At 64.4% G+C, this 26775-nt stretch overlaps 2 protein-coding genes across 5 annotated transcripts; one reads left to right on the top strand and one right to left on the bottom strand.

The window, feature by feature from the left end:
- Nucleotides 1–153: 153 nt before the first annotated feature.
- TRIM46 (tripartite motif containing 46) lies at nt 154–25861 on the top strand. 3 transcript variants are annotated; one of them, XM_074938131.1, is made up of 10 exons: nt 154–442; nt 13792–14047; nt 14509–14852; nt 15432–15575; nt 16232–16327; nt 16527–16780; nt 17121–17242; nt 20377–20676; nt 23322–23619; nt 23992–25860. In XM_074938131.1, exons 2-10 carry the CDS (start codon nt 13798–13800, stop codon nt 24365–24367), a joined length of 2184 nt encoding a protein of 727 aa, XP_074794232.1. In that variant the 5' UTR covers nt 154–442; nt 13792–13797; the 3' UTR covers nt 24368–25860. The 3 variants fall into 3 exon arrangements, with proteins under 3 accessions (XP_074794232.1, XP_074794231.1, XP_074794230.1); XM_074938130.1 differs by lacking the exon at nt 154–442 and adding an exon at nt 11907–12058 and having other exon boundaries at nt 23992–25861; XM_074938129.1 differs by lacking the exon at nt 154–442 and adding an exon at nt 12641–12679 and having other exon boundaries at nt 23992–25861.
- On the bottom strand, nt 227–9981 carry KRTCAP2 (keratinocyte associated protein 2). 2 transcript variants are annotated; one of them, XM_074938133.1, is made up of 6 exons: nt 9804–9981; nt 8323–8477; nt 8145–8208; nt 7632–7698; nt 6963–7126; nt 227–411 (listed from the first exon to the last, which is right to left on the bottom strand). In XM_074938133.1, the coding sequence occupies exons 1-5, from the start codon at nt 9979–9981 to the stop codon at nt 7006–7008; spliced, it is 585 nt and encodes a 194-aa protein (XP_074794234.1). In that variant the 3' UTR covers nt 227–411; nt 6963–7005. The 2 variants fall into 2 exon arrangements, with proteins under 2 accessions (XP_074794234.1, XP_074794233.1); XM_074938132.1 differs by lacking the exon at nt 227–411 and having other exon boundaries at nt 6933–7126.
- Nucleotides 25862–26775: the final 914 nt, after the last annotated feature.

Below are 26775 nucleotides of genomic sequence, written 5' to 3'. Positions count from 1 at the left end.
GCCCCCTGCCCCCGGGCTCTCCCCTTGCCCTGCCCCCCACCACTGGGAGCCCCCTGCCCTGCCGCACTCCACCCCTTTGCACTAGGTGCCACCGCACTGGACTCTGCACCCTGCGGGCTGGGTGCCCCCCTTTCCCCATCACTAGGACTGGGTGCCCCCCCTCGGATCCGGTGCCTCACCTGGTGCCCCAACTGGTCCGCTTTTGCAAGGAGCTCCACGTAGGGATGCAGTGTTCGTGGGAGCCCCACGCTGGCCCGTGCTTCTGAAACTTGGCAAATGCTGCAGGCTCCCAGCGGGTAAGTCAGCGTGTTCCATCCAGGGGTGCCCGGAGGGCACTGGGCGCCTTCTGCGGGGTAAGCAGCTGACAATGGCGCTGCACGAGACTGGCCAGCAGACTGCAGAGACAACGATCTGAGGAAGAAGGCTGAAGTGATTTGGGCAGGTAAAAAAAAAAAGTGTATTTCTAGACAAGGCCTTGAACAGGTACCGCTTGGGGGGGACTGAAAAGAGGAGGACAACAGGTGACATAAGGAACCCGGGGAGAAAGATGTCGCTGTCATGGAAACAGGCTACAAGAGAATTACAGAACTGGTCTGAAATCAAAAAGCTGAAATTCAATAAAGACAAGTGCCAAGTACTTCACTTAGGAAGGGAAATTAAAATGCCCAGCTACAAAATGGGGACTAATTGGCTAGAAGGCAGGACTGCGCAAAGGATCTGGGGGTTAGAGGGGGTCACAAATTGAAGGTGAGTCAACAGTGTGAAGCAGTTGCAAAAAGGCTGCTTCTATTCTGGGCTGTATTAACCGGAGATAATTGTCCTGCTCTCCTCAGCACTGCTAAGGTCTCAGCTGGAGAACTGTGTCCAGTTCCGAGCACCACACATCAGGAAAGATGGGGACAAATTGGGGAGAGGCCTGTGGAGAGCAACAAACCTGACTGAAGGTTAAAAAAAACGGACGTAGGATGGAGGAAAGATTTAAAACGGGGCCTGATCAGTCTTGGGAAAAGCCGACTGAGGAGCGGGACCTGAGAACAGCCAGCATCTCCGTTAAGGCAGGAGCGCTCAAACGGGGTCGTAACCCACAAGGTGGTTACACGGGGGTCACCAGCTGTCAGCTCTGTGGGGCTGACAGCCCCAAGCCCCCATTAAATTACCCCCCCCATTTTGAATTTATAAGCGGGGTCACACTCAAGAGTTTTGCTGCGTGAAAGGGGTCACCAATATAAAAAGTTTGAAAACCACTGTGTTAAGGGCTCTTATAAAGAGCTGGGAATGGGCATCAGGGGATGGATCACTTGATGATTCCCTGTTCAGTTCATTCCCTCTGGGGCACCTGGCAGTGGCCACTGTCGGAAGACACTGGGCTAGATGGACGATTGGTCTGACCCAGTAAGGCCGTTCTTATCAATTGTTCTCCACATCCACTGAAGGTACGACAAGCAGTGATGGGCTTAATCCACAGCAAGGGAGATTTAGGTTAGCTAGGAAAAACTTCCTAACTCTCAGGGGAGTTAAGCTCTGGTACAGGTATCCGAGGGGGGTTGTGGAATCCCCATGACCAGGGGATTTTAAGAACAGGTTGGACAAACCCCTGTCAGGGATGGTCTAGGTGGACTTGGTCCTGCCTCAGCGCAGGGGCCTGGACTTGATGACTTTGTGAGGTCCCTTCCAGCCCCACATTCCTATGGGTCTATGAAAGGAGCAAGAAATGTGGAAACACTGGCTTGTGTCGTGTCACAAGGCACTGGACCATCTAATCTAATAATTCCCCCACCTCTGGAACTGGGTGCCCAGCCTTGCCCCCACAGGTGTCCCTCCCTACCCCTCCACCCTGGAATTCGGTGCCCCACACTGGCCCCTCCTGCCTCACACTGCCCTCCCGTTCCCTGGCACTGGGTGACCCATCCTGCCCTGCAGGTCCCTAACGCAGTACTGGATGCTCTTGCAAGTACCAGGTTTATAGCCTCAGCATCCTGAGCTCAGGGTCCCCCAGCCCTGCACGGAGGCTGCCTGGCTCCTTGGCACTGCAGAGAGTTGGTGGAGCTGCCTGGCACCGGCTGTGTGTGGGGGAGGCTAGCGACCTCCCTGCCCACCTCTCCCTGGGAAGCGAAGCCAGGCCCCGGTCACAGGGCACTTGGAACGGGTGCCTTGCGTGTTCTCACTGACACAGGGCAGGGTGACGCACAGGAAGGTCTGGGAGTCAAGGGCAGCGGCCGCCGCCATCCCAACAGCAGGAACTGCAGGGAGAGCTGGTCACGGGGTGCAGAGCTCCACAACTCCTGCCCAGGCCCCACGGGGGCAGCACAGCCCCCGCCAGAGACCCCAGCCCTGAGACCCTTTGGCGGAGAGATGGGGTGGGGGGGTTGCAGCAGTGCCCTGCACCTGAGGCCCCGCCATGCCCAGAGTGCTCGTGATGCCCTGGGCCCACGAGATCCTGCCCTGGGTTGCAGTGGTGCCTGTGCCTCTGGGTTCGGGGAGGGGGGGGACAAAGGGGGCCCTTAGCAGGACCCCTAGCTGCCTCCCCATCCCACGTTGCCTGTTTTGCCTGCTTGTTTCCTGGGGCTCCCAGCCAGCCCCAGAGGAAGCAGCCGGATTCCTTGTTTGTCACGGCTGGGAGCAAAGAGGCAGCAGCAGCAGGAAACATCTGGTTTCCTCCTTGTCCGGTGAGAGCCAGGGATGGAGGGGACAGCAGCCATGGGGTGGGGGGGTGCACACCTGACCTGGGAGAGGGAGGGAGTCCTGGCAGGCAGAGACGGGGTGTTGGGATGGCGGCCCCTCCCTCCTGTCTGCAACTCACTGGTACAGATGCGAAATGCCCTCGGGGTATGTGGGTGAGGGCCCCCCCCCACTGCAGTGCAGGGATGGGCCTGGTGCCTCCAGCCCTGATGGCTCCAAGGGTGCATGTAACCCCCAGGCAGGGGGACTGAGTGGCTCACACATCATCCAGGACAGCAATGGGGGGGAGGAGGAGGGGAAGGCTCCATCAGCTGCAGCCTGGCCCCTCACCTGGCCCCAGGGCATCTCCGCAAGAATGTGCAGCTAATTAGTTTCAGAGTAACAGCCGTGTTAGTCTGTATCCGCAAAAAGAAAAGGAGTACTTGTGGCACCTTAGAGACTAACCAATTTATTTGAGCATGAGCTTTCCTGAGCTACAGCTCACTTCATCGGATGCATCTAATTAGTGGGACAGAGCCCAGCCTCCCAGGCCAAAGGCAATGTCTCCTCCTGCAGCCTGGGACCCCCACTCACCCTCTGGCAGAGAGCATGAGCACAGATCCACCCATTCCTCCCCCCTCACACAATTACTGTGTCCCCTCTTGAGCCCAGCCAAACCCTCCAGCCCGAGGCATTCCTGCAGCTCCCCAGCCTGCCTTGTGGGGCCCAGGCAGAGGAGGGGGATCTCCCAGCAGCAGGTAAAGGGACTCCCCCTCCCTGCTGAGATATCGCTGCAGCACTGAAGCCCCAGTCAGGGTCCGGCCCCGCTGTGCCAGGTGCTGCACATGCATGGGAGACAGTCCCTGCTCAGAGAACTAGGGGCACGGCCTAAAGTCCTGCTGGCTCTTGACCCTCTCCCCCCACGCTCCCTCCCTTTGAGCCACCAGCACCTGGAGCTGAGCCTATTGGCCCTGGGGCACTGCAGACCTCCCATCTGGCTGCATCTGAAGGGACTAGGGGGCTTGGATGGAACAACTCCCCCCAGTAGGACTGGGCTGCAGCTTGAGTGCCACTTGGCCATGCTCAGGGAAGGGCCAGAGGCACAGCAGGGGCCTGCCCCCATTCTCTCTGTTGCCAGCTGATAGCTGCCTGGGACTGGCTGGGACCTCTGCTGCCCCATCACCAGCCGCTGTGTAGGGGTCAGGTTGCCATAACTTCCCTTTTCCAACAGCTCCCCTGAGCCCCGGAGCTTGGCCCAGCCCAGACTTCTGACAAACCAAACACGGGGGAGCGTGTCCCAGAGAGCAGGCTCAGGCCTGGCTCTGCTGTCTCTACACACCAGGCCTGGAACTGACACAGGGCTGCCTCTCCCTTGGCCCAGGGGCTCTGCTGGTGGGCCCAATTCACCCCCGAGATAGGACAGCAGGGGCCTGCATCAGTGACACCCCCCCAGCATTGCTCCAGTCCGGCCCTAGGGCCTGCAGCACCCACTGGGCCTAGGCTGGAGTCCCTGCCCCCATCACTCAAGCCCCCTCGCCCAGGCACTGTGGCCCCAGCCCAGGCGGGGAGGAGGACTGTTGGATCTCTGCTCTCTTCCCCCTCAGCTTCAATGCCAAGCAAGAAGCCTCAGAGTAGGGGAAGTGAGCCAGTCCGCAGGGGAGAGTGTCGAGGCACAAGGCCCCTGGCTGAGCTGTATAGCTTTGGGGGGGGCAGGGAGGGTCAGCTCCAGCCAGGCAGGGACACCCCTACTACCTGGAGAGGCCAGGAACAGCTCCATGATCCCAGGACTGACAGCAGCTTAGGGCCTGGCAGTCTCCTGGCCGCCTGGACCCACCCTGCACAGGGAGAGGCTCCCATCTGCCCCTGTGGGCCAGGGATATGGCAGGACTGGGGAATGTGCTGGGAGGAAGGGGGTGGGAAGGTGCCTTTGTTCTCCTGCCAAGTGCTGGCACAGGAGCCTGAGTAAATGCTTTGCCTCTTGGAAGACGCTGGCATACCAGCATCTCGTGGGCCTGGCCCAGCAGCTGGAGCAAAGCGGGACCAGGAACAGTGAGCGATATGCTCCTGAATAGGGCGTGGCACCTGGCCAGGGCAGGGAGATGAGGGTCGGTCCCTCCTAGCCAATGGCCACACCTCTGCCCCGCCAGAGAGGCTCTGGAGTCATCGTCCTATGGCCCTGGAGGGACCCCAGCTCCTGGGGCCGGCCGGGAGCTCCTGTCCCCTGGACAAACGCAGGGGGCAGAGGCTCTGGGGAGCGACAGCTCAGCCCTGGGGGAATGGGCTCTCCAGGCGACTGGGAACACTCGCCCACCCTCTACCAGCTGCAGCCATGACCCACTTGGAGATGCTGCACATATGCACCAGCCACATACTAAACCCCTGCTGGAGCCAGGGCATGCGCCTACCTGCCCGGCCCTGCTAGGCTCTTCCTCGCCTTGCAGGTCTAGACAGACAGAGTCAGCACATTGACACTACCTGCAGCTGGGCAAAGGGGGGCTGCCAGGTTCTATCCCAACCCAGACAGCACTCAGCAGGACAGACCCGCTCTCCTCCCCCAGCTGAGTCACAGCTTGTCTGGGCTGTCCCAGGCAGACAGACTCTTTGTCCAGCAGGCCTGCTTCAGTCAGATGCCCCCCACACCTCTCTGACTCCAAGGGGAGAGGAAGGTTTGGCCTTACGCTGCCCTCTGCAAAGAGCCTGACTGCAGGAGGCCGCCCACCGGCTGCTCCCATCCCATCCCCTCTGGAACAGACCGTTAATCCCTACAGCCCCCCCCTCCCCCCCTCAGGGTGAGAGCCTGTGATCACTGCAGGTGGGTAGCAGACACAGGTGCAGCCAAGGCCTGGGGCCACACACTGAGTCAGCAGCAGCCAGCAGGGCTCAGCTGTTCCCAGCTCCCCTCGGGCACAGTAAGTGTGATTTGGCTCCCGTCTGCGGAATCGTTTCAATGCAGTTTATGGTACACCGCGTCTCTGCTACACCCCTAGGGTGACCATACATCCCATTCTGACTGCCACAGGCCCTTCTTGAAGACCTGTATCAGCCATCCTGACTTTTCTGGCAAAAGTGGGCATTTGTCCCATTTGCCCTTGACAACTGATCAAGTGTGGAGGATCATGTGGGGGGGAGGGAGCAAATCCAGCCCTGCCTGGGGAGGAGGCAGGGCTCAGACAATCGGCTCAGACCAGCCCCGTGCAGGGAGAGGAGGTCAGGCCAGCCCCACGCAGTGTCCCATTTTCCCTTTGGGAAATATGGTCGCCCTATACCAGGGGTGCTCAAACTTTTGTACTGGTGACGCCTTTCACACAGCAAGCCTCTGAGTGCGACCCCCCTTATAAATTAAAAATACTTTTTTATATATTTAACACCATTATAAATGCTGGAGGCAAAGTGGGGTTTGGGGTTCAGGCTATCAGCTCGTGACCCCCCATGTAATAACCTCCTGACCCGCTGAGGGGTCCCAACCCGCAGTTTGAGAACCCCTGCCCTATACACACTGCTTTGCAGAGGCTGGTAACAAGGAAGGGAGATGTCCCTAGAAGAGAACTGGAGGGGGAGGGGGCTAGGACTGCCAATGGGTTTTGCAGCTGTTGGCTGAGGGCTGCTGCTGGGATCCTAAACATCACAAGCTTGGAGCTAAAGATGGGGCAGCCCATCCTTGCTCCTGGGGAGGCGAGTCACAGGGGGGCGGTGCTGGCTCTTGGGAAGGTCCCAGTCATCAGGAACTCCACAGCCCGGGGCCCCTGCCTGCCTCCCAGGTAGGAGTGCTAGGTCTGTTAGAGAATAAACAGAGCAGGGACTGGATTCCCCCGGAATGCGATTAATTGCAGCCTGGAGGCAGTGACCTCCGCTGACCCCTCTTCTCCTGAGGAACGAGCTGTTCCCAGGGGGCTGGAGGATTCATGGGGGGCAGGCCGAGCAGCCTGGGGTTTGCAGGGCGACAGAAGGCAGCGCCACCCAGTGGCCGTGGCCTGTGCTGCCCATGTGTTCAACCGGTGTTGTGTGTCACCTCCTGGACACGCAGAATTACTGCCAATATCACAGTGCCCCCTGCTGAACACTGCTGGCTATTGCACAGGATGAAGCCACCACACTGTCGGCAGTTTGTGTAGAGTGGCCCCTGCTGCCTGTCGGACACAAAGACAGACCTCAGCCGGCCACCCGCAGCCAGCACCTCGCCCTGGCGTGAACGTGCAGGGGAGCTGGGCCCTGGGCAAGGGGAGCAGGCATGCCCAGTCACTGAGGCCAAGGAACCCACAGGAGCTACTGACCAGAGGTTACAAAGAGACCGTTTTATTGGGTACCCCAGAGTCCCGGGCAGGCTGGATGGGAGGGGTCATGGGGGCATCAATTCCTCTTCTTGCCTTTGCCAATGGCCTTGGCGGGCGCTGCCATGGGTGCTGCAGACTGGTAGAGTGTGGAGGAAATCTTATTGATGTAGTAGAGGGCAATCATGGAGAAGATGAAGCTGGGAGGAGAGAGGAGGGCAGGCCAGTCAGCACCATCTCTTGCCCATACCTGCTCCCCACATGAGCTCCAGCTATTAGAGACCAGGCTGGGCGCAGCTTATCCCACACCACCTTCCTCTGAAGCAACTGGCACTAGCCTGGTGGAGACAGACTCCTGGGCAAGATGGACCAGGAGTCAGAGCCAGTCATGCAATTCTTATGTGCTTTGTTACCAGCCGGGGAATGGACCTGCCACCCCTCGCCTGGCACAGCAGCAGCCCTGCCAGCCCCATGCCCAGCCGGGGAGCAGCCCCGCTGGCCCTGCAACCCCTTGCCTAGTACAGGGGCAGCACCACCAGCTCAGGAAAGGAGCTCAGTAAGGCCCAGCAGGTCTCTTCAGCCCTGACAGCACCTTCTTAGAGGAGGGGCTGGATGTTGGTGCTCCCCAGGGCAATGCCCTCTCCCCACTCCAAGACTGAGGGTACCTGTTCCCTGCTACCACCCTGGGATAGGCTTTCTACATACCAGGTGGTCACACACACTCTGTGGATGAGGCCTGATGCAAAGAGAGCGAGTAAAAGACAGACGAGAACTGGAGCAAAAGAGAGAAGGGGAGAAATGTGAGAGGCAGTGAGTGTCTGCCCTGGGCATGCTGCATTGGCCAGCCAGCCTCCCCCAAGGGGAGGAGCAGCAAGTGGGAACCCTCCCCCAGTAGAGCAGGGTTAGGGTCCCTTGGCGGGGAGCAGCACGTGGGAACCCCAGAGCAGGGTTAGGGTCCCACTGGGAGTGCAGCATGGGGAGGATTTTCCCAGGGCAGGGCTGGGGTCCCAAAGGCGGGGCAGCGCGTCTGCTCAGTTCAGCACTGGACTCTCAGCAGGGCAGCTCCCTGCAGACCCAGGGTCTCAGGAATAATCAGACCCCCCCGCCCTCTGCTTGCATCCTCTTGGATCTTGCTGTTTCTTTTAATTACCTGGGAGCTATGGATGTGACACCCCCACCCCCTCCCCCTCCCCCTCTCGGGCAGGGCTGGGCACTTACTCTCCGGGAATATTTTGGCTTGGAACCCTTTGCCGAAGACCAGACTCTCCAGGTTGTTGAAGGCCTGGAGCCAGAGTTAAGGAAAGGAAGGGAGGCAGCTGCCCCTGAGGAGGCAGCGCAAGGTCCGCCCCAGCTCAAGTCTCCCCCCATCCCACCCCCCCCATGTTCCAAAGGATACGGTGAGGGAGAAGATGAAGAGCGCGGATCCCAGCAGCCCGCCCTGGATGGTCAGCCACTCGGTGGAGGCCAGCTGCTTGCTGTACATCTGCATCCCAGTGAAGAGCAGCAGGGAGAGGAGCGAGGAGAGCGCCAGGGACGTGCCTGTGCCCACGGCTGGGGACAGAGCAAGAACCACACAATGGGGCGCTGGGCCACTGCCGGGCCCTCCCCAGCAACCCGCAGCCACCCCTGTGGGGCTGCTGCAGCCACGGGCCGGCTCACGCTGCTGTGTGAGAGGCCACGCGGCGCCCGGTCGCCAGGGTGATGGGCGCCACACGAGCTGTGTGCTGTGCAGCAGCCCTGCCCCTAGTGCCCGGGCAGCCAGGTGCCAGCAGCCCCCTGTGAGCACGGGGGCCACCTGGGACACCTCACCCCCCCCGGGCACCACACCGCCCCACCCTGCGCCCCCAGACCCCCCCGGGCACCTCCCCTGGCAGGCACCCCCAGACCCCCCTGCCTGGGGCACCAAACATCACCCCCCCTTCCCCCCAGGGCCCCCCGCCTGGGGCACCTCACCCCCCCTGCCCTGCACCCCCAGACCCCCCCCAGGCACCTCCCCTGGCAGGCACTCCCAGACCCCCCCGCCTGGGGCACCTCACCCCCCCAGCAGGCACCCCCAGACCCCCCCACCTGGGGCACCTCACCCCCCCGCCCTGCACCCCCAGACCCCCCCGCCTGGGGCACCTCACCCCCCCCGCCCTGCACCCCCAGGCACCCCCACCTGGGGCACCTCACCCCCCCCACCCTGCACCCCCAGGCACCCCCAGACCCCCCCGGGCACCTCCCCTGGCAGGCACCCCCAGACCCCCCATCTGGGGCACCAAACCTCACCCCCCCTGCCCCCCCAGGGTCCCCCGCCTAGGGCACCTCACCCCCCCCCCGCCCTGCACCCCCAGACCCCCCCGGGCACCTCCCCTGGCAGGCACCCCCAGACCCCCCACCTGGGGCACCAAACCTCACCCCCCCTGCCCCCCCAGCCCGGGGCACCTCACCCCCCCCCCGCCCTGCACCCCCAGACCCCCCCGGGCACCTCCCCTGGCAGGCACCCCCAGACCCCCCATCTGGGGCACCAAACCTCACCCCCCCTGCCCCCCCAGGGCCCCCCGCCTAGGGCACCTCACCCCCCCCCCGCCCTGCACCCCCAGACCCCCCCGGGCACCTCCCCTGGCAGGCACCCCCAGACCCCCCACCTGGGGCACCAAACCTCACCCCCCCTGCCCGGGGCACCTCACCCCCCCCCGCCCTGCACCCCCAGACCCCCCCCGGGCACCTCCCCTGGCAGACACCCCCAGCCTCCCCCACCTGGGGCACCAAACCTCACCCCCCCTGCCCCCCAGGGCCCCCCCGCCCGGGGCACCTCACCCCCCCCCCGCCCTGCACCCCCGGGCGCCCCCAGACCCCCCCGCCTGGGGCACCAAACCTCGCCCCCACCCCCGTTACCCATGGTGCCCCGCAAGACGCCGCTGCCGACCCGTCCGTTCTGAGACCCAAACCCGCCGACCCGGCCTCCTGCGCACGCGCGGCCAACCCGGCACGGAGAGCCGCACTGCGCACGCGCGAGGCCGAGGCTGCTCGGGAAGGGACGCGGCAGTGAGCGAGTGGTGAGTCTTTTGCGCATGCGCAGCCCCTACGGGGTTCCAGTGATCGCTGGGTCCGCCTGGCGGCCGAGAGCCGACGATGCAACACGCGTTGTGCGATTCCGTGCGCATGTGCAGAGCCTTGTAATGCAGCGCCCCCTGGAGGCTGGACGTAGACGTTGCAGTTATCCTCAAGCGCCCCCACTCTTCTAGCCTGGCAGAGCTCCCTCCCCTCCGGCCCTTATGGGTGTAGGGGCTGGACCGGGGGGTGCCGCACCCCCATGCCTCGAAGTGGTTTCCAGCATATCCAGGGGAAGTTTGGCTCAATGGCTCAGCACCGCACTGTACACATTGCTCCAGCACCCTGCTCTTGGGGGGGAGGGGTCTGGGGCTGTGGGGCCCTGTGCACTGGGGTGGGACCTGTCTGTGCCCACCGAGGCGCAGGACGGACAGGCAGACATAGACCGAGGGGTGGACAGACGGGTGGATACAGAGACCTGTCTGCACTAGCCATGGTGGTGGAGGGGGCACAGCAGTGGGGCTGGGAGCAAAGGGGCTGGGAGCAGTGGGGCTGGGGGCTGGGAGCAGTGGGGCTGGGAGCAAAGGGGTTGGGAGCAGTGGGGCTGGGGGCTGGAAGCAGTGGGGCTGGGAGCAGCAGATCACATGTCTGGTGCCTCCCATGCTGTGGCCAATGCCCTCGGCCCCGAAGTGGCTTTCACCGGCTCCCCATCCCCTCCCCTGTCCCCGTTTCTCCCCTTTGGGCCCTGCTCAGGGTCTGGGCGTTAACTGCTGCACGAAGAGGCCCATTACGGCTCTCCGGTGACTCACTGTTCTAGCAGTGCCCCTGGGTGCGGGCATCTTCCAGCCCAGACAACTCCGTTATAACATTTCAGAGGGGCAGCCGTGTCAGTCTGTATCCGCAAAAAGAACAGGAGGACTTGTGGCACCTTAGAGACCAACCAATTTATTTGAGCATAAGCTTTCCTGAGCTACAGCTCACTGCATCGGATGCATTCAGTGGAAAATACCGTAACATGGAGCTCGTGCCATGACGTCTGGACCCCAGAGCGTGCCTCAAGTTTTCAATCCTCTCCTTACCGGGCCTGGGCTGCCACTCACAGGGCCTTTTTCCTTCTGCTCTGGCTCTGCACAGCCCGGGGCTGGAGAGACACACAGCGCAGCAGCTTGGCAGCCCCTAGGCCATGTCCACATTGGCAAACAGTGTATAGCTTGTATCACGTTCACAGTGCGGACGGACAGCCGTCGAGTGGGTCGAGGGAAAGCCCAGGGGGAGCCGAGGGCTAGGCACCAGGGGTTAAAACACACCTTTTTCCTAGGGAAGACAAGGCCTGTGGAATCAAGAGAGATGAGGTGGGGGAGGGAACATCTTTTACTGGACCAGAGTCTGTGGGTGAGAAACAAGCTTCCGAGCTGCTCAGAGCTCTTCGACAGGTCTGGGGAACAAATCAGACCGGCTCCCAGCAAGAGTCCCCGTTGTAGCCAACCCCCACGACAGCGGGCACTACCCAGCGGCCGTGCTGGCAGCCAAACTCCCCTCTCCGTTGGTGCGAGATCCCCAGCGAGGATGGGAGAGCCTGGCTCTCAGGTCATACGTCTGGCGTTGCACAGGGGTGTGGACCGCGGCAGGGAGGTGCTTTCACGGGGCCCCAGATCCCCAAAGGGACTGAGCTGAGGGGGTGGGCGTCCTGGTGTCAGGGGGTGTGCAGGCGATGGGCCAGTCTCCGTGATGCTGGGCTAGTAACTCCAGCCAGGCTGCCTCTGCCCCGCTCTCCCCTCCCCGGCACTGGCTGCTGCCCCCTGGCACACGAGGGGCAGCCCTGCCCCGAGGGTGCCAGCCCCCTCCTCTGTCTGCGGGCGCAGGGGGGCAGCCGTGCCCCCCCTCCACGTGCCAGCCCCTCGCCCCTACCCCGGGAGCATGCGCACCGCTCCCTGCCTCAGCTCGGCTCCTCCGTGCGCCCCCCCGCCGCAGCGTGGGGTGTTCGCCGCCGCCGCGCTGCCGTCGGGACCGGAGCCCGGCCGGGGGCGGCCGGAGCCATGGCGGAGGGCGAGGAGCTGCAGACCTTCACCTCCATCATGGATGCGCTCGTCCGGATCAGTGTGAGCGGCTGGGAGCTGGCTCCTCGGGCGGGGGGGCGGGGGGCACGCCCCGTGATGGGGGGTATGGGTATGGGACGCATGGGGGTGTGCAATGCACGGGGGTGATCGGTGTGCATTGCACGGGGATGGGGCGTGCAGGGGCCGGGAGGAAGATTGTGCAGTGCAAAGGATACTCGGGTGTGCAATGCACAGGGCTCACTGGGTGTGTAGTGTATGGGGGATGGGCGTGCAATGCACGGGGGTGGGGTAGAGAGATAGTGTGATGGTGGTGGCATGGGAGGGGGGTGAGCAGGAACCAGACCAGCTGCTTCTGGGGGTGAGAGGCCCCCGGGGCTCCCCATTCGCCTCCATCCCAGCCCTGGACCCTCCTTCCCCAGGGGCTGAGAAGGATCCCGAGCATCCATGCAGCTCTCAGTCTCCATGGCAACCCTATGCAGGAGCGCCCAGGGCTGGATGCCAGGCAGCAGCAGCAGGGCCCAGTCCAGCTTCTGTCTCTGCCCTGCCCCCTTCTCCCCCTGCCCCTCCCTTCACCATCTCCCCTCCTCCTCCCTCCCCCCCTCGCTTTGTGCCGTCTGCGCCCCTTCTCCGGAGGCAGAGATGGCATCCAAGAGATGCAGCAAGGTGAGTGCGGGCCCTGGCCAGCTGACAGCTCCCCCGCCGGGGGTCTGGGAGCAGGGGGACTGTCTGGGCTTTGTCCTCGGCCCCTCCGGGCCAGAGATGGATGGCCTGGCAGGCTGCAGACTTGCTGGCTGCCTCAATCCCCAGGGTATTGTGCAGCAGCGAGGTAGGGGTGTGTGCGTGCGTGTCTGCGGTGTGCACCAAACTGGGCAGATGCACCTGGCAGATGCCAGCCACACAAGGGGCAGCCGCAGGGGCAGCCTAGCCAGGAGCGGACGGCCCTTGAATGGGGCTTGGGGCAGAGGGAGCTGTGTGTTTTGGGCCGGGGGGAGGCTCTTTGCCCCTCTGGGGGACTTGGCAGCTTGTGGGCTCCTCAGGACAACGCACCTGGACTTGGGGCCTGCCCTGGGACTGGCTCCGGGGCCCGCATCAGGCCCTTCCCTTGGTCCCTTGGGCCACAAGCAGAGCCGGGATTTCGCTCTTTCTGGGTTGGAACTGGACGGGTTTGGGGGCTGGGTGGGCGATTGCAGAGCAAACCCGCAGCGAACAGGCCCGGTGTGTGCAATGGGGGTGGGGAGGGGGCGTTTAGGGGGAAGCAGCGTGCCCCAGACCCTCTAACGAAGCAGCAAATTCTGCCACCGTTCCGAATGCAAAGCGCAGTGTGGAAACCAGGGTCCTTCTGGGAAATGCCCCGAGCTCTGCTCTGAGGGCCAGGGAATGGAGAAGGAGCAGCCTGGGGAGCTGGGGTCAGAGCCCATGGGAGCGCGTGGCAGGCTGGCCAGCCTGGAGGAATCGGGGACCAAGCACCTAGCTGGGGGCTGGCTGGGCAGGTTCTGGAGCCAGCTGAGCACCTGCAGGGAACCTGGCACCTCTTGTTACCTGCTGAAAGCGGCCAGTTGGCAGCTGTTTCTGGGACGAACGGCTGTGAGACTGGGGGGATGGGAGGGGCCCCCCTGGGGAGTGGCTGTAATACCTGCCCAGCAAAGGCTCCCCCATGCGGCTGCCAGCATGGCGCTCCCGGGTCAGGACTGAGCCCCAGCACCCCCTCTGGTGGGGGTGGGGAAAGGCAGTTCCTAGAGGGGCAGTTGTGACCTTTCTCCTTGGCCCCTCTCCAGACCAGCATGAAGAACATGGAACGGGAGCTGATCTGCCCTGTCTGCAAGGAGATGTACAAGCAGCCGCTGGCCCTGCCCTGCATGCACAATGTCTGCCACGTCTGTGCCAGTGAGATCCTCGTGCAGCATGGCTACATCTGCTGTGACCCCAGTTCGGAGCCCACCTCGCCTGCCTCCACACCGGCCACCCGCAGCCCCCGCATGGGCCGCAGGGTCGTCCCCAAACCCGACCGCTTGGATCGGCTCCTCAAGTCAGGTGGGGACAGAGCGGCACGTCCTGGGATCCCCAGCCCTGCCAGAGGAGGACCCTGCTTCTAGGGTCTGGGGGATGCAGCTTCCACATCCTCTGAGCCCTGGGAAACCCCCAGAGTGCATTGGGAGCAGAAGGCTCCTGATCCCCCTTGGCAGAGTGGGAGGAGTCTGTGCATCTCGATGCAGGAATTCACTGGGGAAGCTCAGTCAGGGGCCAGGAAGAGGCCGCGGGGCCTGGGAGGGTAACCAGGCCTGAGGTCTCTGTGCAAGGGGCAGAGGGCGGGGGTGGGGGCCATGGCGGGGGTGGGTAGGAGACGGCCATGGCAGGGGGGTGATGGCCGTGGCGAGGGTTCGTGGCCGTGGCAGGGTGATGGCAGCCATGGCTGGAGGGTTAATGGCTGTGGCGGGGAGGGGTCGGCTGTGGCAGGGCTGAATGTCATGTGACAGGCTTCTGGGGTCCCCCAGGGTTTGGCACCTACCCGGGCCGGAAGCGGGGGGCCGTGCACCCCCAGACTGTCAGCTTCCCGTGCCCGTCCTGCCAGCGGGATGTGGACCTGGGCGAGCGGGGCCTGGGCAACCTGTTTCGGAACCTGACGCTGGAGCGGGTCGTGGAGCGGTACCGCCAGACCATCAACATCAGCACCGCCATCGTGTGCCAGTTCTGCAAACCTCCCCCGCTGGAGGCCACCAAGGGCTGCACCGAGTGCAAGTCGAGCTTCTGCAACGAGTGCTTCAAGCTTTACCACCCCTGGGGCACCCAGAAGGCCCAGCACGAGCCCACGCCGCCCACCCTCAACTTCCGGCCCAAGGTAGGGGCTGCCCGGGCGTCCCTGGCCAGGCTCCAGCTAGGCCCGGATGTGAGCAGTCCCCAGGCTGGGCCCTGTGCCCTGGGGCATGGCTGGGGAGAGGTCTGGGCGCTGGGACTCGGTGGGGGAGGGGGTGGTGTGTCTGGGCCCAACGTCACCCGCCTTGTGCCCAGAGCAGGGGCCAGCGGGCACCTGAACATGGCTCCGAGGTGAAAGGGCCTCTGGTCGCTGCTGTATGGGCGGCTGGGGTGGAGACAGGCGGGGGGGGTTCCATGCATCTTGTCCATCTGGAGGCGTGCAGGGCGGTGCCAGCCCCGGTGTCGCACCCCTGCATGCTGGCAGGGGACCTGATGCCAGGGACACTGGGTGGGGGTGCCGAGATCAGGGGGCACGTGGATGGAAGGGGGATGCTGAGGCAGCTGGGAGGGGAGGGGGTCACTGAATGGCACCTGGGGCACTGAGTGGGGAGGGGGGTGTCACTGAATGGGGAGGGGGATGCTGACACCCACTGGCTGGGTGGGGGGTGCTGGCTGGAAAGCAGGGCGCCGAGCCCTGTTGCTGAAGGTGGGTCTTGCTGCGCAGGGTCTGATGTGTCCGGAGCACAAGGAGGAGGTGACTCACTACTGCAAGACCTGCCAGCGGCTGGTGTGCCCGCTGTGCCGTGTGCGCCGCACTCACGCCAGCCACAAGATCACGCCTGTGCTGAGCGCCTACCAGGCCCTGCGGGTAAGGGACGCACCGGGGCTTCCCAGGCCAGAGCTGGGGGGTGCAGATGGAGTATGGGTGGTGGGGAGCTTTGTGCTGGCACTTGGGGCATGGGCAGGGTGGGGCGCGGGTCTCCATGGCAGAGAGGGTCAGGTGCAGATGGGGGATTGGCAGGAAGGGAGGACTGTCTCTCTGTCAGAGCTCGGCAACACGAGTGGGATGTACCCTGAGGGGGGAATCCCCTCGCAGAGCTGGGGATGTGCAGATCAATAGGGCATGCACAGGGTGGGGGTCCAGTACCAGCAGTGCAGGGTGCAGATGAGACATGCAGTGAGCAAGGTGCATGCAGTGGGGGGGGATGCAGTGAATGGGGTACATGTCGTGGGGGGGAATCAGTGAACGAGGTGCATGCAGTGGGGAGATGCAGTGAGCAAGGTGCATGCAACGGGGGATGCAGTGAGTGGGGTGCATGCAGTGTCCGGGGGTCAGGTCCCTTTGTAAACCCGCCGCCACCCTCATGGACTGTGCACGTTGGCCCAGGCGTGGGGCCCGGCTTGTTCAATGTGCACACCCAGGTGGCTGGGTTCAGAGCCCCCCCACCCCGACCCCCTCCCCGTGGACTGGACGGTGCGAGGTGAGCGGCCTGTGTGTCTCATTTGCCCACGCTGCCCGTGTAGGAGAAGCTGACGAAGAGCCTCACCTACATCCTGAGCAGCCAGGACACGGTGCAGATGCAGATCGCGGAGCTGGAGGAGACAGTGAAGCACACCGAGGTGAGCGGGGGGCGCCAGCAAGGGGCACTGCCAGGGCTGGGGGAGGGGACGCTGCTTCACCCCTCTGGGGCGAGGGCAGGAGGTGTCCCAGCACTGTGCTCCATCCCCAGGGCACCCCCAGGCCAGGTGCCAAAGCCCCGAGGCAGCGGGGCTCCTGTGTGGAGGGAGGCCCCATGGTGACTCTGCTCTGGTCGGGCAGGTGAATGGGTCCCAGGCCAAGGAAGAGGTTTCCCAGCTGATACGGGGCCTGTGCACGGTGCTGGAGGAGAAGCAGACGGCCCTGCTGCAGGCCATCCAGGAGTCCCAGCAGGAGCGGCTGGCCAGCCTGCACCACCAGATCCAGGAGCACCGGGCCATGCTGGAGAACTCGGGCATGGTGGGCTACGCCCAGGAGGTGCTGAAGGAGACCGACCACCCCTGCTTTGTCCAGGCAGCCAAGCAGCTGCACAGCAGGTACCATTCCCTCTGATTTCGTTGGGGTGGGCCCTGCTTTGAGCAGGGGGTGGGACGAGACCCTCCTGAGGTCCCTTCCAACCCTGATCGTCTGTGGTTCTGTGGGCGCCGCAGGGGGTCTCCTGGGGCCAGGGATCTGGCTGATGCGTTGTCCCCATCTCCCAGTGCAGTGGGACACATGCAGGAGGAGCCTTCCACCTCTGTGGGCTAGCGGGAAGGACTCGGGGCTCAATTGCCGGGAGCCCCCATGCTGGTGCGTGAGTAGGACTGGGCACTGGTGCCACCGGGAGCCCCTTACCGGGGCCCGTTGCACCAACGCCTGAATCTCCTGTCGCCGCAGGATCGTCAGGGCCACAGACTCGCTGCAGAGCTTCCGGCCTGCCGCCACTTCGTCCTTCAGCCGCTTCCAGCTGGACCTCGGCAGAGAGATGAAGCTGCTCACGGACCTGACCTTTATCAAAGGTAAACATGACAGCCGGAGACCTACGACCAGCCACAGGGGAGGAGCTCTGGGCTGAGGGGGAGGAGCTTCCTCTGTGGCTTCCTTTAGGGAGAGGAGCTCTGGGCTGTGTGGGAGGAGTTCTGGAATGAGGGGAGGGGCTTCCTGGATGGGGAGGAGCTCTATGCTGAGAGGGAGGAGCTTTCTCTCTGCTTTCCTGGAGAGGGAGGAGCTGTGTGCAGAGTGGAAGGAGCTTCCTGCCAAGCACCCTGCAGCGGGAGAAGCTCTCTGTCTGGCACCCTGCAGGGGGAGGAGCTCTGTCTGGAGGGGGAGGAGCTCCCTGCCTGGCAGCTGGAGTGGGAGGAGCTTTGTCTGGAGTGGGAGGAGCTCCTGTCTGGCAGCCTGACCCCCACACCTCCCTTCTGTGTGGAGCTGGGTCAGGGGCTGGCAGCTGCTGGAGAGAGACCTGTGGGGGAAGTGGCCTCATGGGCTCCCGCAAAGCCTCCCACACTTCGGGTCCTGTCCCCAGATACCGCGTTGTCCTGCCCTACCCAGGGGGCCCCTCCTGGCAGGAAGCTGCTCTCTCTGGGGGCAGGCAGGGTATGTGAAATACCCAGGGAGGCTCGGGGCTCCCTGCAGAGTCAGGAGACGGGTCCCCTGGCCCAGCAGCCCCCAGAGTCCCCTGGAAACGGCCCCAGAGTCCATGGGGCTCAACCAGCGTCAGCCCCCACCCTTGCTCCAGGCTCCCTGCGGGCAGGGCAGGGGCGGAGGGTAGGAAGCTGGGGGTCAAGGGCCTGTGCGGTGGGACTTGGATGTGAGCAAACAGGACCTGGACCCTGTGCCAGATGCAGAAGGGTGAGTAGCCAGCCGGGCCAGGCTGGGCCAGGACTCCCTGCGGGGGAGCGCTCCCATGGGCAGGGCAGGTGCCCTCCCCCACGGGCAGGTGCCCACCCCGGGCCCTGCACTGCACCGGCTGGGGACTCTTTTCAGACTCGCTTCTACCTCTGTTTGTTTATAGGCTATGGCCGCTGCTGAGTCGTCACTGAAGTACCCGAGGCAAGTCACGCTCCCGCCCCTAGAGCTGCCCCTGCTCTCTCTGACCAGCCCTCTGTCCTCTTCCCCCATTCATCCTCCCATCCCTCGCTTCTGTGCCCGCCCCCATCTGCCTTCCATCCCTCGCTTCTGTGCCCTTCCCCATCTGCCCCCATCCCTCCATCCCTCGCTTCTGTGCCCATTCCCCATCTGCCTTCCATCCCTCGCTTCTGTGCCCGCCCCCATCTGCCCCCCATCCCCCCATCCCTTGCTTCTGTGCTCGCCCCCCATCTGCCCCCATCCCTCCATCCCTCGCTTCTGTGCCCGCCCCCATCTGCCCCCCCATCCCTCGCTTCTGTGCCCTTCCCCATCTGCCCCCATCCCTCCATCCCTCGCTTCTGTGCCCATTCCCCATCTGCCTTCCATCCCTCGCTTCTGTGCCCGCCCCCATCTGCCCCCCATCCCCCCATCCCTTGCTTCTGTGCTCGCCCCCCATCTGCCCCCATCCCTCCATCCCTCGCTTCTGTGCCCGCCCCCATCTGCCCCCCCATCCCTCGCTTCTGTGCCCTTCCCCATCTGCCCCCATCCCTCCATCCCTCGCTTCTGTGCCCGCCCCCCATCTGCCTTCCATCCCTCGCTTCTGTGCCCGCCCCCATCTGCCCCCCATCCCCCCATCCCTTGCTTCTGTGCTCGCCCCCCATCTGCCCCCATCCCTCCATCCCTCGCTTCTGTGCCCGCCCCCATCTGCCCCCCCATCCCTCGCTTCTGTGCCCTTCCCCATCTGCCCCCATCCCTCCATCCCTCGCTTCTGTGCCCATTCCCCATCTGCCTTCCATCCCTCGCTTCTGTGCCCGCCCCCATCTGCCCCCATCCCCCCATCCCTTGCTTCTGTGCTCGCCCCCCATCTGCCCCATCCCTCCATCCCTCGCTTCTGTGCCCGCCCCCATCTGCCCCCCCATCCCTCGCTTCTGTGCCCGCCCCCATCTGCCCCCATCCCCCATCCCTCGCTTCTGTGCCCGCCCCCCATCTGCCCCCATCCCTCCATCCCTCGCTTCTGTGCCCGCCCCCATCTGCCCTCCATCCCTCGCTTCTGAGCCCGCCCCCATCTGCCCCCATCCCCCATCCCTCGCTTCTGTGCCCACCCCCCATCTGCCCCCATCCCTCCATCCCTCGCTTCTGTGCCCGCCCCCATCTGCCCTCCATCCCTCGCTTCTGAGCCCGCCCCCATCTGCCCCCATCCCCCCATCCATCGCTTCTGTGCCCGCCCCCATCTGCCCCCCATCCCTCGCTTCTGTGCCCGCCCCCATCTGCCCCCATCCCTCCATCCCTCGCTTCTGTGCCCATCCCAATCTGCCCCCATCCCTCGCTTCTGTGCCCGCTCCCCATCTGCCCCCATCCCTCGCTTCTGTGCCCATCCCCATCTGCCCCCATCCCTCCATCCCTCGCTTCTGAGCCCGCCCCCATCTGCCCCCATCCCTCGCTTCTGTGCCCGCCCCCTATCTGACCCCCATCCCTCGCTTCTGTGCCCACCCCCCATCTGCCCCCCATTTGCCCCCATCCCTCGCTTCTGTGCCCTCCCCCATCTACCCCCACCCCTCCATCCCTCGCTTCTGTCTCCATCCCCCCATCTGCCACTCCATCCTTCTGTGCCCATCCCTCACTTCCCACCCATCCCTGTCCCTATTCCTCCATCCCTGTGTCTCCATCCCCCACTATCCTCGTCCCATCCCTCCGTCCTCTCTCCCCTCTGTTCCAGCTCCCCACCCCTCACCGCCCAGTCCCCGCCACCACCCTCCATCACGCTGTGCCCGGTTCCATCCCCAGCTCCATCCTTCAGTTCCCTGCTCCCCCTCATCCCCTCCTGTGTCTCCAGCCTCTGCTCCCTCCCTGCCTCTCTCTCCCCACACTTGCACTCAGTCCGCCTGGTCCCTGGAGCCTCTCAGCAGCCCCTGGCCCCGTCTCCCTGACTCTCCCCCTGGTGCCCACACGAGCTCTCGGCAGTCAGATTCCCCTAGCCTCCTGCTGGTTGTGCGTCCGTCCGTCCGGAATGCCCCCTCCCTGCGTCTGGCCGCTCGCCTGCCCCCCAAGTGGGGCCTGCTCACTTAGCCTGTGTCTCTCCCTGCAGCCCCTGAGGCGCCGGTGATCGACACGCAGCGCACCTACGCCTACGACCAGATCTTCCTGTGCTGGCGCCTGCCCCAGCTCTCGCCGCCCGCCTGGCACTTCACCGTGGAGTACCGCAAGAGCGACGCCAAGGCCAAGGCGCTCAAGCTGTGGCAGCGGCGCGAGGAAGTGCGGGGCACCAGCGCCCTGGTGGAGTACCTGGACACGGACAGCGTCTACGTGCTGAGAGTGAAGGGCTGCAACAAGGCCGGCTTCGGGGAGTACAGCGAAGATATCTACCTGCACACGCCACCCGCACCAGGTGAGGGGGGGTCTACCCGCACACGCCGCCCGCACCGGGTGGGGGGGGGTCTACCCGCACACGCCGCCCGCACCGGGTGAGGGGGGGATCTACCCGCACACGCCGCCCGCACCGGGTGAGGGGGGGGTCTACCCGCACACGCCGCCTGCACCGGGTGAGGGGGGATCTACCCGCACACGCCGCCCGCACCGGGTGAGGGGGGATCTACCCGCACACGCCGCCCGCACCGGGTGAGGGGGGGATCTACCCGCACACGCCGCCCGCACCGGGTGAGGGGGGGGATCTACCCGCACACGCCGCCCGCACCGGGTGAGGGGGGATCTACCCGCACACGCCGCCCGCACCGGGTGAGGGGGGGATCTACCCGCACACGCCGCCCGCACCGGGTGAGGGGGGATCTACCCGCACACGCCGCCCGCACCGGGTGAGGGGGGGATCTACCCGCACACGCCGCCCGCACCGGGTGAGGGGGGATCTACCCGCACACGCCGCCCGCACCGGGTGAGGGGGGGATCTACCCGCACACGCCGCCCGCACCGGGTGAGGGGGGGATCTACCCGCACATGCCGCCCGCACCGGGTGAGGGGGGGATCTACCCGCACACGCCGCCCGCACCGGGTGAGGGGGGATCTACCCGCACACGCTGCCCGCACCGGGTGAGGGGGGGGTCTACCCGCACACGCCGCGCGCACCGGGTGAGGGGGGATCTACCCGCACACGCCGCCCGCACCGGGTGAGGGGGGATCTACCCGCACACGCCGCCCGCACCGGGTGAGGGGGGGGATCTACCCGCACACGCCGTCCGCACCGGGTGGGGGGGGGGATCTACCCGCACACGCCGCCCGCACCGGGTGAGGGGGGATCTACCCGCACACGCCGCCCGCACCGGGTGAGGGGGGATCTACCCGCACACGCCGCCCACACCGGGTGGGGGGGGGATCTACCGGCACACGCCGCCCACACCTGGTGAGGGGGGGGATCTACCCGCACACGCCGCCCGCACCGGGTGAGGGGGGGGATCTACCCGCACACGCCGCCCGCACCGGGTGAGGGGGGGGTCTACCCGCACACGCCGCCCGCACTGGGTGAGGGGATATCCCCTCCTGTTCTGCCTGCACCAGGTGTGGGGGGACCTACCTGCACACACCGCCTGCACCAGGTAAGGGATATTTATATGAGGGAAGATTAATAAGACTGGGAATTTTCAGCTTGGAAAAGAGACGACTAAGGGGGGATATGATTGAGGTCTATAAAATCGTGACAGGTGTGGAGAAGTGAATCAGGACGTGTTATTTACTCCTTCTCATAACACAAGAACTAGGGGTCGCCAAATGAAATTAATGGGCAGCAGGTTTAAAACAAATAAAAGGAAGTATTTCTTCACACAGCGCACAGTCAACCTGTGGAACTCCTTGCCAGGTGATGTTGTGAAGGCCAAGACATTACCAGGGTTCAAAAAAGAACTAGATAAATTCATGGAGGATAGGTCCATCAATGGCTATGAGCCAGGATGGGCAGGGATGGTGTCCCTAGCCTCTGTTTGCCAGAGGCTGGGAATGGGTGACAGGGGATGGATCACTGGGCGATTCCCTGTTCTGTTCATTCCCTCTGGGGCACCTGGCAGTGGCCGCCGTCGGCAGACAGAACACTGGGCTGGATGGACCCTTGGTCTGACCCAGTCTGGTCGTTCTTATGAGATTATAGGAATTTCCTGTTTTCACAATATTTTTCTGACACTTTTTAAATCAACCTTTCATTCACTATATACTGTACTCCCTCCCATCCCTCCACCTGCTTTAACCCAAAACCTGAGTTTTTTCGAAGTGAAATCATGGAATTATATTTTTTTGCGAAAGACTTTGATATACATTTAAACATCTGATGGGCCCCACCCCAGAGATGGCTGCATTTCAGCACTGGGTAAGCAATCGCCGCACAAGGTTGCTATCTGGCTATCAACCAGCTGCTGCACCCAACCCCAGCGGTGGTTGCATTTCATGCCCTGGGGCTGTGATACAGCACAGGGATAAGGAAAGATGAGGACTCAGAAGCAGGCCTAAAACCTCAGTATCTAGATACTATGAGAACTGATGATCTTTAACCCACCTTTCCTCCCTTCTGTTTGCCAGAAGCTGGGAATGGGCGACAGGGGATGGATCACTTGGTGATTCCCTGTTCTGTTCATTCCCTCTGGGGCACCTGGCACTGGCCACTGTGGAAGACAGGACACTGGGCTAGATGGACCCTTGGTCTGACCCAATCTGGCCGTTCTTATGTTACCCCCCCAGCGCCGTCTGTGCCAGGTTGGGGGGACCTACCTGCCCACACCTCCCACGGCACACATTTGTGACCTGCAGACGGAGGGCTCTAGGCCAGCCCTGGGGATCTCCATGGGGCTGCACCTCGGGAGTCGCCCCAGCCCCAGAGCCGCAGCACGGGGAAGTGCGGTGAGCGGTCAGTGTCTGTGACTCCCGTGCACTCGACCCAGGGTTGTGGCGACTCCCAGCTAGGGGGAAGCCCAGGTTGCTGCGCCCCTGAGTAGTCCCACATGCCCTGCGTCCCTCCAGGAGAGGAGCCTGTGGGGGTGTGGGGCCACCCCCTGTCTTTCAGCCCCTCCCCACTCTCTGTTCTCTCCCGCTTCTCAGTCCTGAGCTTCTTCCTCGATAACCGCTGGGGCTTCAACCGGGAGCGCCTGGCCATCAGCAAGGACCAGCGGGCCGTGCGTAGTGTACCTGGCCTGCCCATGCTCTTTGCCGCTGAGCGCCTCATGACCAGCTGCCACCTCTCCATCGACCTGCTCATCGGCGACGTGGCCGTCACGCAGGGCCGCAGTTACTGGGCCTGCTGCGTGGACCCCAGCTCCTACCTGGTCAAGGTGGGCGTGGGGCTGGAGAGCAAGCTGCAGGAATGGTTCCAGGTGCCGCAGGACGTGGTGAGCCCCAGGTGAGGGCAGAAGCTGGGCCACCCACGCTGGGGGTGGGGGAGGCAGGGCCCAGCAATGCCCCCAGGTCTGTGGGCCTTGGGCTGGAGCTCCCATCACACCGCCAGGCCCTTGGGCAGGTTCTCTGGAGCTCCCAGCATCCCCTTGGGCCCCTCCCTCTGTCGCAACCCACACCCGGCTAAGCCCTTGGCATGCTTTACTGCTCCCCGAGGGAGGGGCCTGGATGCTAACCGGGCAGAGGGGCAGAGACCGTGGGGGGCTTCAGCCCCCTCTGTCTGAGGCTGCCGTGCCCCAGGGGATGGGATCTTCTCAGGGCGGATCCGTCTGTGTGTCCGTCCACACCATGCACTCATGCTCCCCCTCCCGCCGGGCAGGTACGACCCAGACAGCGGGCATGACAGTGGGGCGGAGGACGCCACCGTGGATGCGCCCCCCCCATACGCCTTCCTGACCATCGGCATGGGCAAGATCCTGCTGCCCCATGGCTCGGCCCTCACCTCCCGCGACCCCAGCGGCTGCACCATCCCCCTGCCCCCCCGCATCGGCATCTGCCTGGACTACGAGCAGGGCAAGGTGAGCTTCTACGATGCTGTCTCCTTCCGTGGCCTGTGGGAGTGCGGCGTGGACTGCTCGGGCCCCGTCTGCCCGGCCTTCTGCTTCATCGGGGGCGGGGCCCTGCAGCTGCAGGAGCTGGTGGCCAGCAAACAGGAGCGCAAAGTGACCATCGGGGGCCTCTCCAAGCTGGACTGAGCCGGCCCTGGCACATGCCGGCCGGGGATCGGCCCCGGGGCCAGCTGCCGGCAGTGGGATTCCGTGCCACGGACATGCCACCAGGAGGAGCCGCCTGAGCCCTGCCCTCCGACCGGCGTGGGAGTTTGGCTCTGGGGAGCACTGAGCTCCGGCCTGTGGGGTTAACGAGGGGGGCCGCAGAGCTGACGGGGAGCGGAGCGAGGCTCTGACATGGGGCCAGTTTAGGGCCTCAGCCCCCAGGCCCGGAGCGCAGGCTGCAGTGACCACAGAAGGGCGGCGTAGGGCAGACCCCTGCCAGCGTGAGACCCAGCCATGAGCTGAGACCTCGGGGGCCAGGAGAGCCCGGCTCTGTTCCCCAGCGTCTCCATGCGGGGCTTGTGAATCCTTCCTGTTCTGTTGGATTGTGGGGGGAAGTTTGTGGCCTGCTGCTCCCCCTCACCTCCCTCCCACCAAAACCTCTCCCCTCCCACCCCCAGCTCCTCTCCACGGCCTGCCAGGGGCTCCCACCTGAAATGATGCCCTCTCCAGCACATTTAACCCTGGAGTCTGAGCTGTGGGCGCTGAGGGCACCGGGCAGAGCCTGGCAGTGCCCCTGAACCAACCCCCATCCTGCCAGGCTCTGGCCTGAGGATGGGCCGGGCCTGGGTGAGTGTCACGTTCCCGAGATCCTCCTTCCACATGGACCAGGGCGCAGCAGCCAGCCGCTGTGCCCGGGCCTGAGAGGGGGAGCTGGGTGGGGCCGAGCTGGGGAGCTGCCTGAGCCCTGGGCTGGGCCCTGGGCCGGAGGAGGTTGGGCTGGGTTGGGCACAGGGTGATTGTGGACATGGCTCGTTGACCCAGCCAGCCCAGCTGCTGCCCAGAGCCAGGGCTCGTCCTGCCCCCTGCATCTGGGCTCATCCTGCCGCTCCCTCAGCGCGGCTCTGCAGAGGGAGCGGGTGACGGCGGAGGGGTGCTGGGAGGGCACCAGGCTGCAGAATGAAGCTCCCTCCCGAGGCTGGGGCCTGCTGGAAACATCCCGTCAAGTGCGAGGGAGGATGGGAGAGCACGGAGGGGGTTTCACCCCGACCCCCACGCTGCCATGCGGGGAGCTCCCCACGTGGGCCCAGCCCTGCCCTGCTGCACCTGTCCTGCGAAGCCCCTACGGCACCGGCATGAAGTGTCTGCACCCGCTGCCCTGCACGCGCCTCCTTCCGGGGGACAGGGGGGCTAGTGCAGCTTCACCTCCACAAACAGCAAAGCGCCAAGGAGCAAATCCACCTGCTTCTATTCTTCCCTAGCCTGAGCCATGGGCAGGGGGCAGGCGTTGGGCTGGCTGGGGATGGCAGGGCCGAGGCCTCTCGGGGCCTGGGCTCTGGCACTGGGAGCTCCCAGAGTTTCCGTGGGGTCTCATGGGGTCTGTACTGTGCAATCGCTGTATTTTCATGGTTTCCTACAATAAACTGCAATGCCAGAGACTCTAGGAGCAGCGATTCTCACTGGCCTGCGCCACCCCCGCGGCGGGACCCAGCCCTGGAGGAGGCACCCAGGCACACTCTTGCTGGCTGTACGCATCTGGGCCCCTCTCCCTCGTACAAATCTTTGGCCTTTGTGTAGCACCTTCCAGCAGCTGCCCCAGAGACCTTGGACATCCCAACCGCCCTAGGGAGAAGCCCGTGGGGGTGAAGAGATTTGCCCAAGTCAATCAGTGGCAGAAGGGGAACAGAACCCACAACTCCTGACCACTGCTCTCACCACGGGGCCATGGTGCCTGTTGAAGAATGGCTGGTAGCTGCTGGGGGAGTGTCCGGAGCCCACGCCTGGCCTGGGTTCTGCTACACTGGCCCACCTCCCCCGTTAGCGGGGGGCCTGGCCCTGGGGGGTGAAAGTGGCTTCCCGGGGGTCACAGCTGCTGCTCCCTGGTCTGTGCAGTCAGGCGTCCACCCGAACAGGCCTGTGGGTGGCAGACACGAGGCTGCACCACGACTGACGGCCGGCAGAGGGCAATGCCAGCCCAGGGATGGACACCGGGAGCCAGGGAGGGGCTGCTGTACAGACAGCTCCGTGCGCTGCCGTGCCAACCCTACACTCTGGCCGTGTGTCCCGATGCCGTGGGCAGCAGGGGGCCGCCTCACGCCCGGGCACGGTGCGGGGCTGAGGCCCAGGGGCGTGCGGGGCTGTGGACACGTAGCCGGGAGTGCGCTGCCTGCTCGCCCGGCCCTCGGACGCCCAGACACGGGCTCTGCAGGCAGCGGCTGGGTGGGACGTCTGGGGCACCACTTCCTCGTCCCTGCCCAGCCTTCCCGTAAAGAGGTGGCATGTCCTTGCGGTGGGGACTGTAAAGGTTTATGAACGGTGTAAAGGGTCATAAAAGATCATTGTGTTGCTGGCACCCAGTGCCGAGAGGCAAAACAACAGCAGGGGTTGGTTCA

The sequence above is a fragment of the Natator depressus genome, chromosome 24 (assembly GCF_965152275.1).
Source record: "Natator depressus isolate rNatDep1 chromosome 24, rNatDep2.hap1, whole genome shotgun sequence".
NCBI lineage: Eukaryota > Metazoa > Chordata > Testudines > Cheloniidae > Natator > Natator depressus.
Note: the sequence above shows the minus strand (reverse complement) of the source record. Positions and strands in the feature narration are given on the sequence as shown.

Coding starts and splice junctions, on each gene's coding strand:
- TRIM46 (XM_074938130.1), top strand. CDS start 11,996: ATGGCGGAGGGCGAGGAGCTGCAGACCTTCACCTCCATCATGGATGCG. Junction 12,059..13,791: donor ATGCGCTCGTCCGGATCAGT/GTGAGCGGCTGG, acceptor GCCCCTCTCCAG/ACCAGCATGAAGAACATGGA. Junction 14,853..15,431: donor CCCTCAACTTCCGGCCCAAG/GTAGGGGCTGCC, acceptor CTTGCTGCGCAG/GGTCTGATGTGTCCGGAGCA.
- KRTCAP2 (XM_074938133.1), bottom strand. CDS start 9,981: ATGCGCAAAAGACTCACCACTCGCTCACTGCCGCGTCCCTTCCCGAGC. Junction 8,209..8,322: donor TCTTCATCTTCTCCCTCACC/GTATCCTTTGGA, acceptor CTCTGGCTCCAG/GCCTTCAACAACCTGGAGAG. Junction 7,127..7,631: donor AGAGTGTGTGTGACCACCTG/GTATGTAGAAAG, acceptor CTCTCCTCCCAG/CTTCATCTTCTCCATGATTG.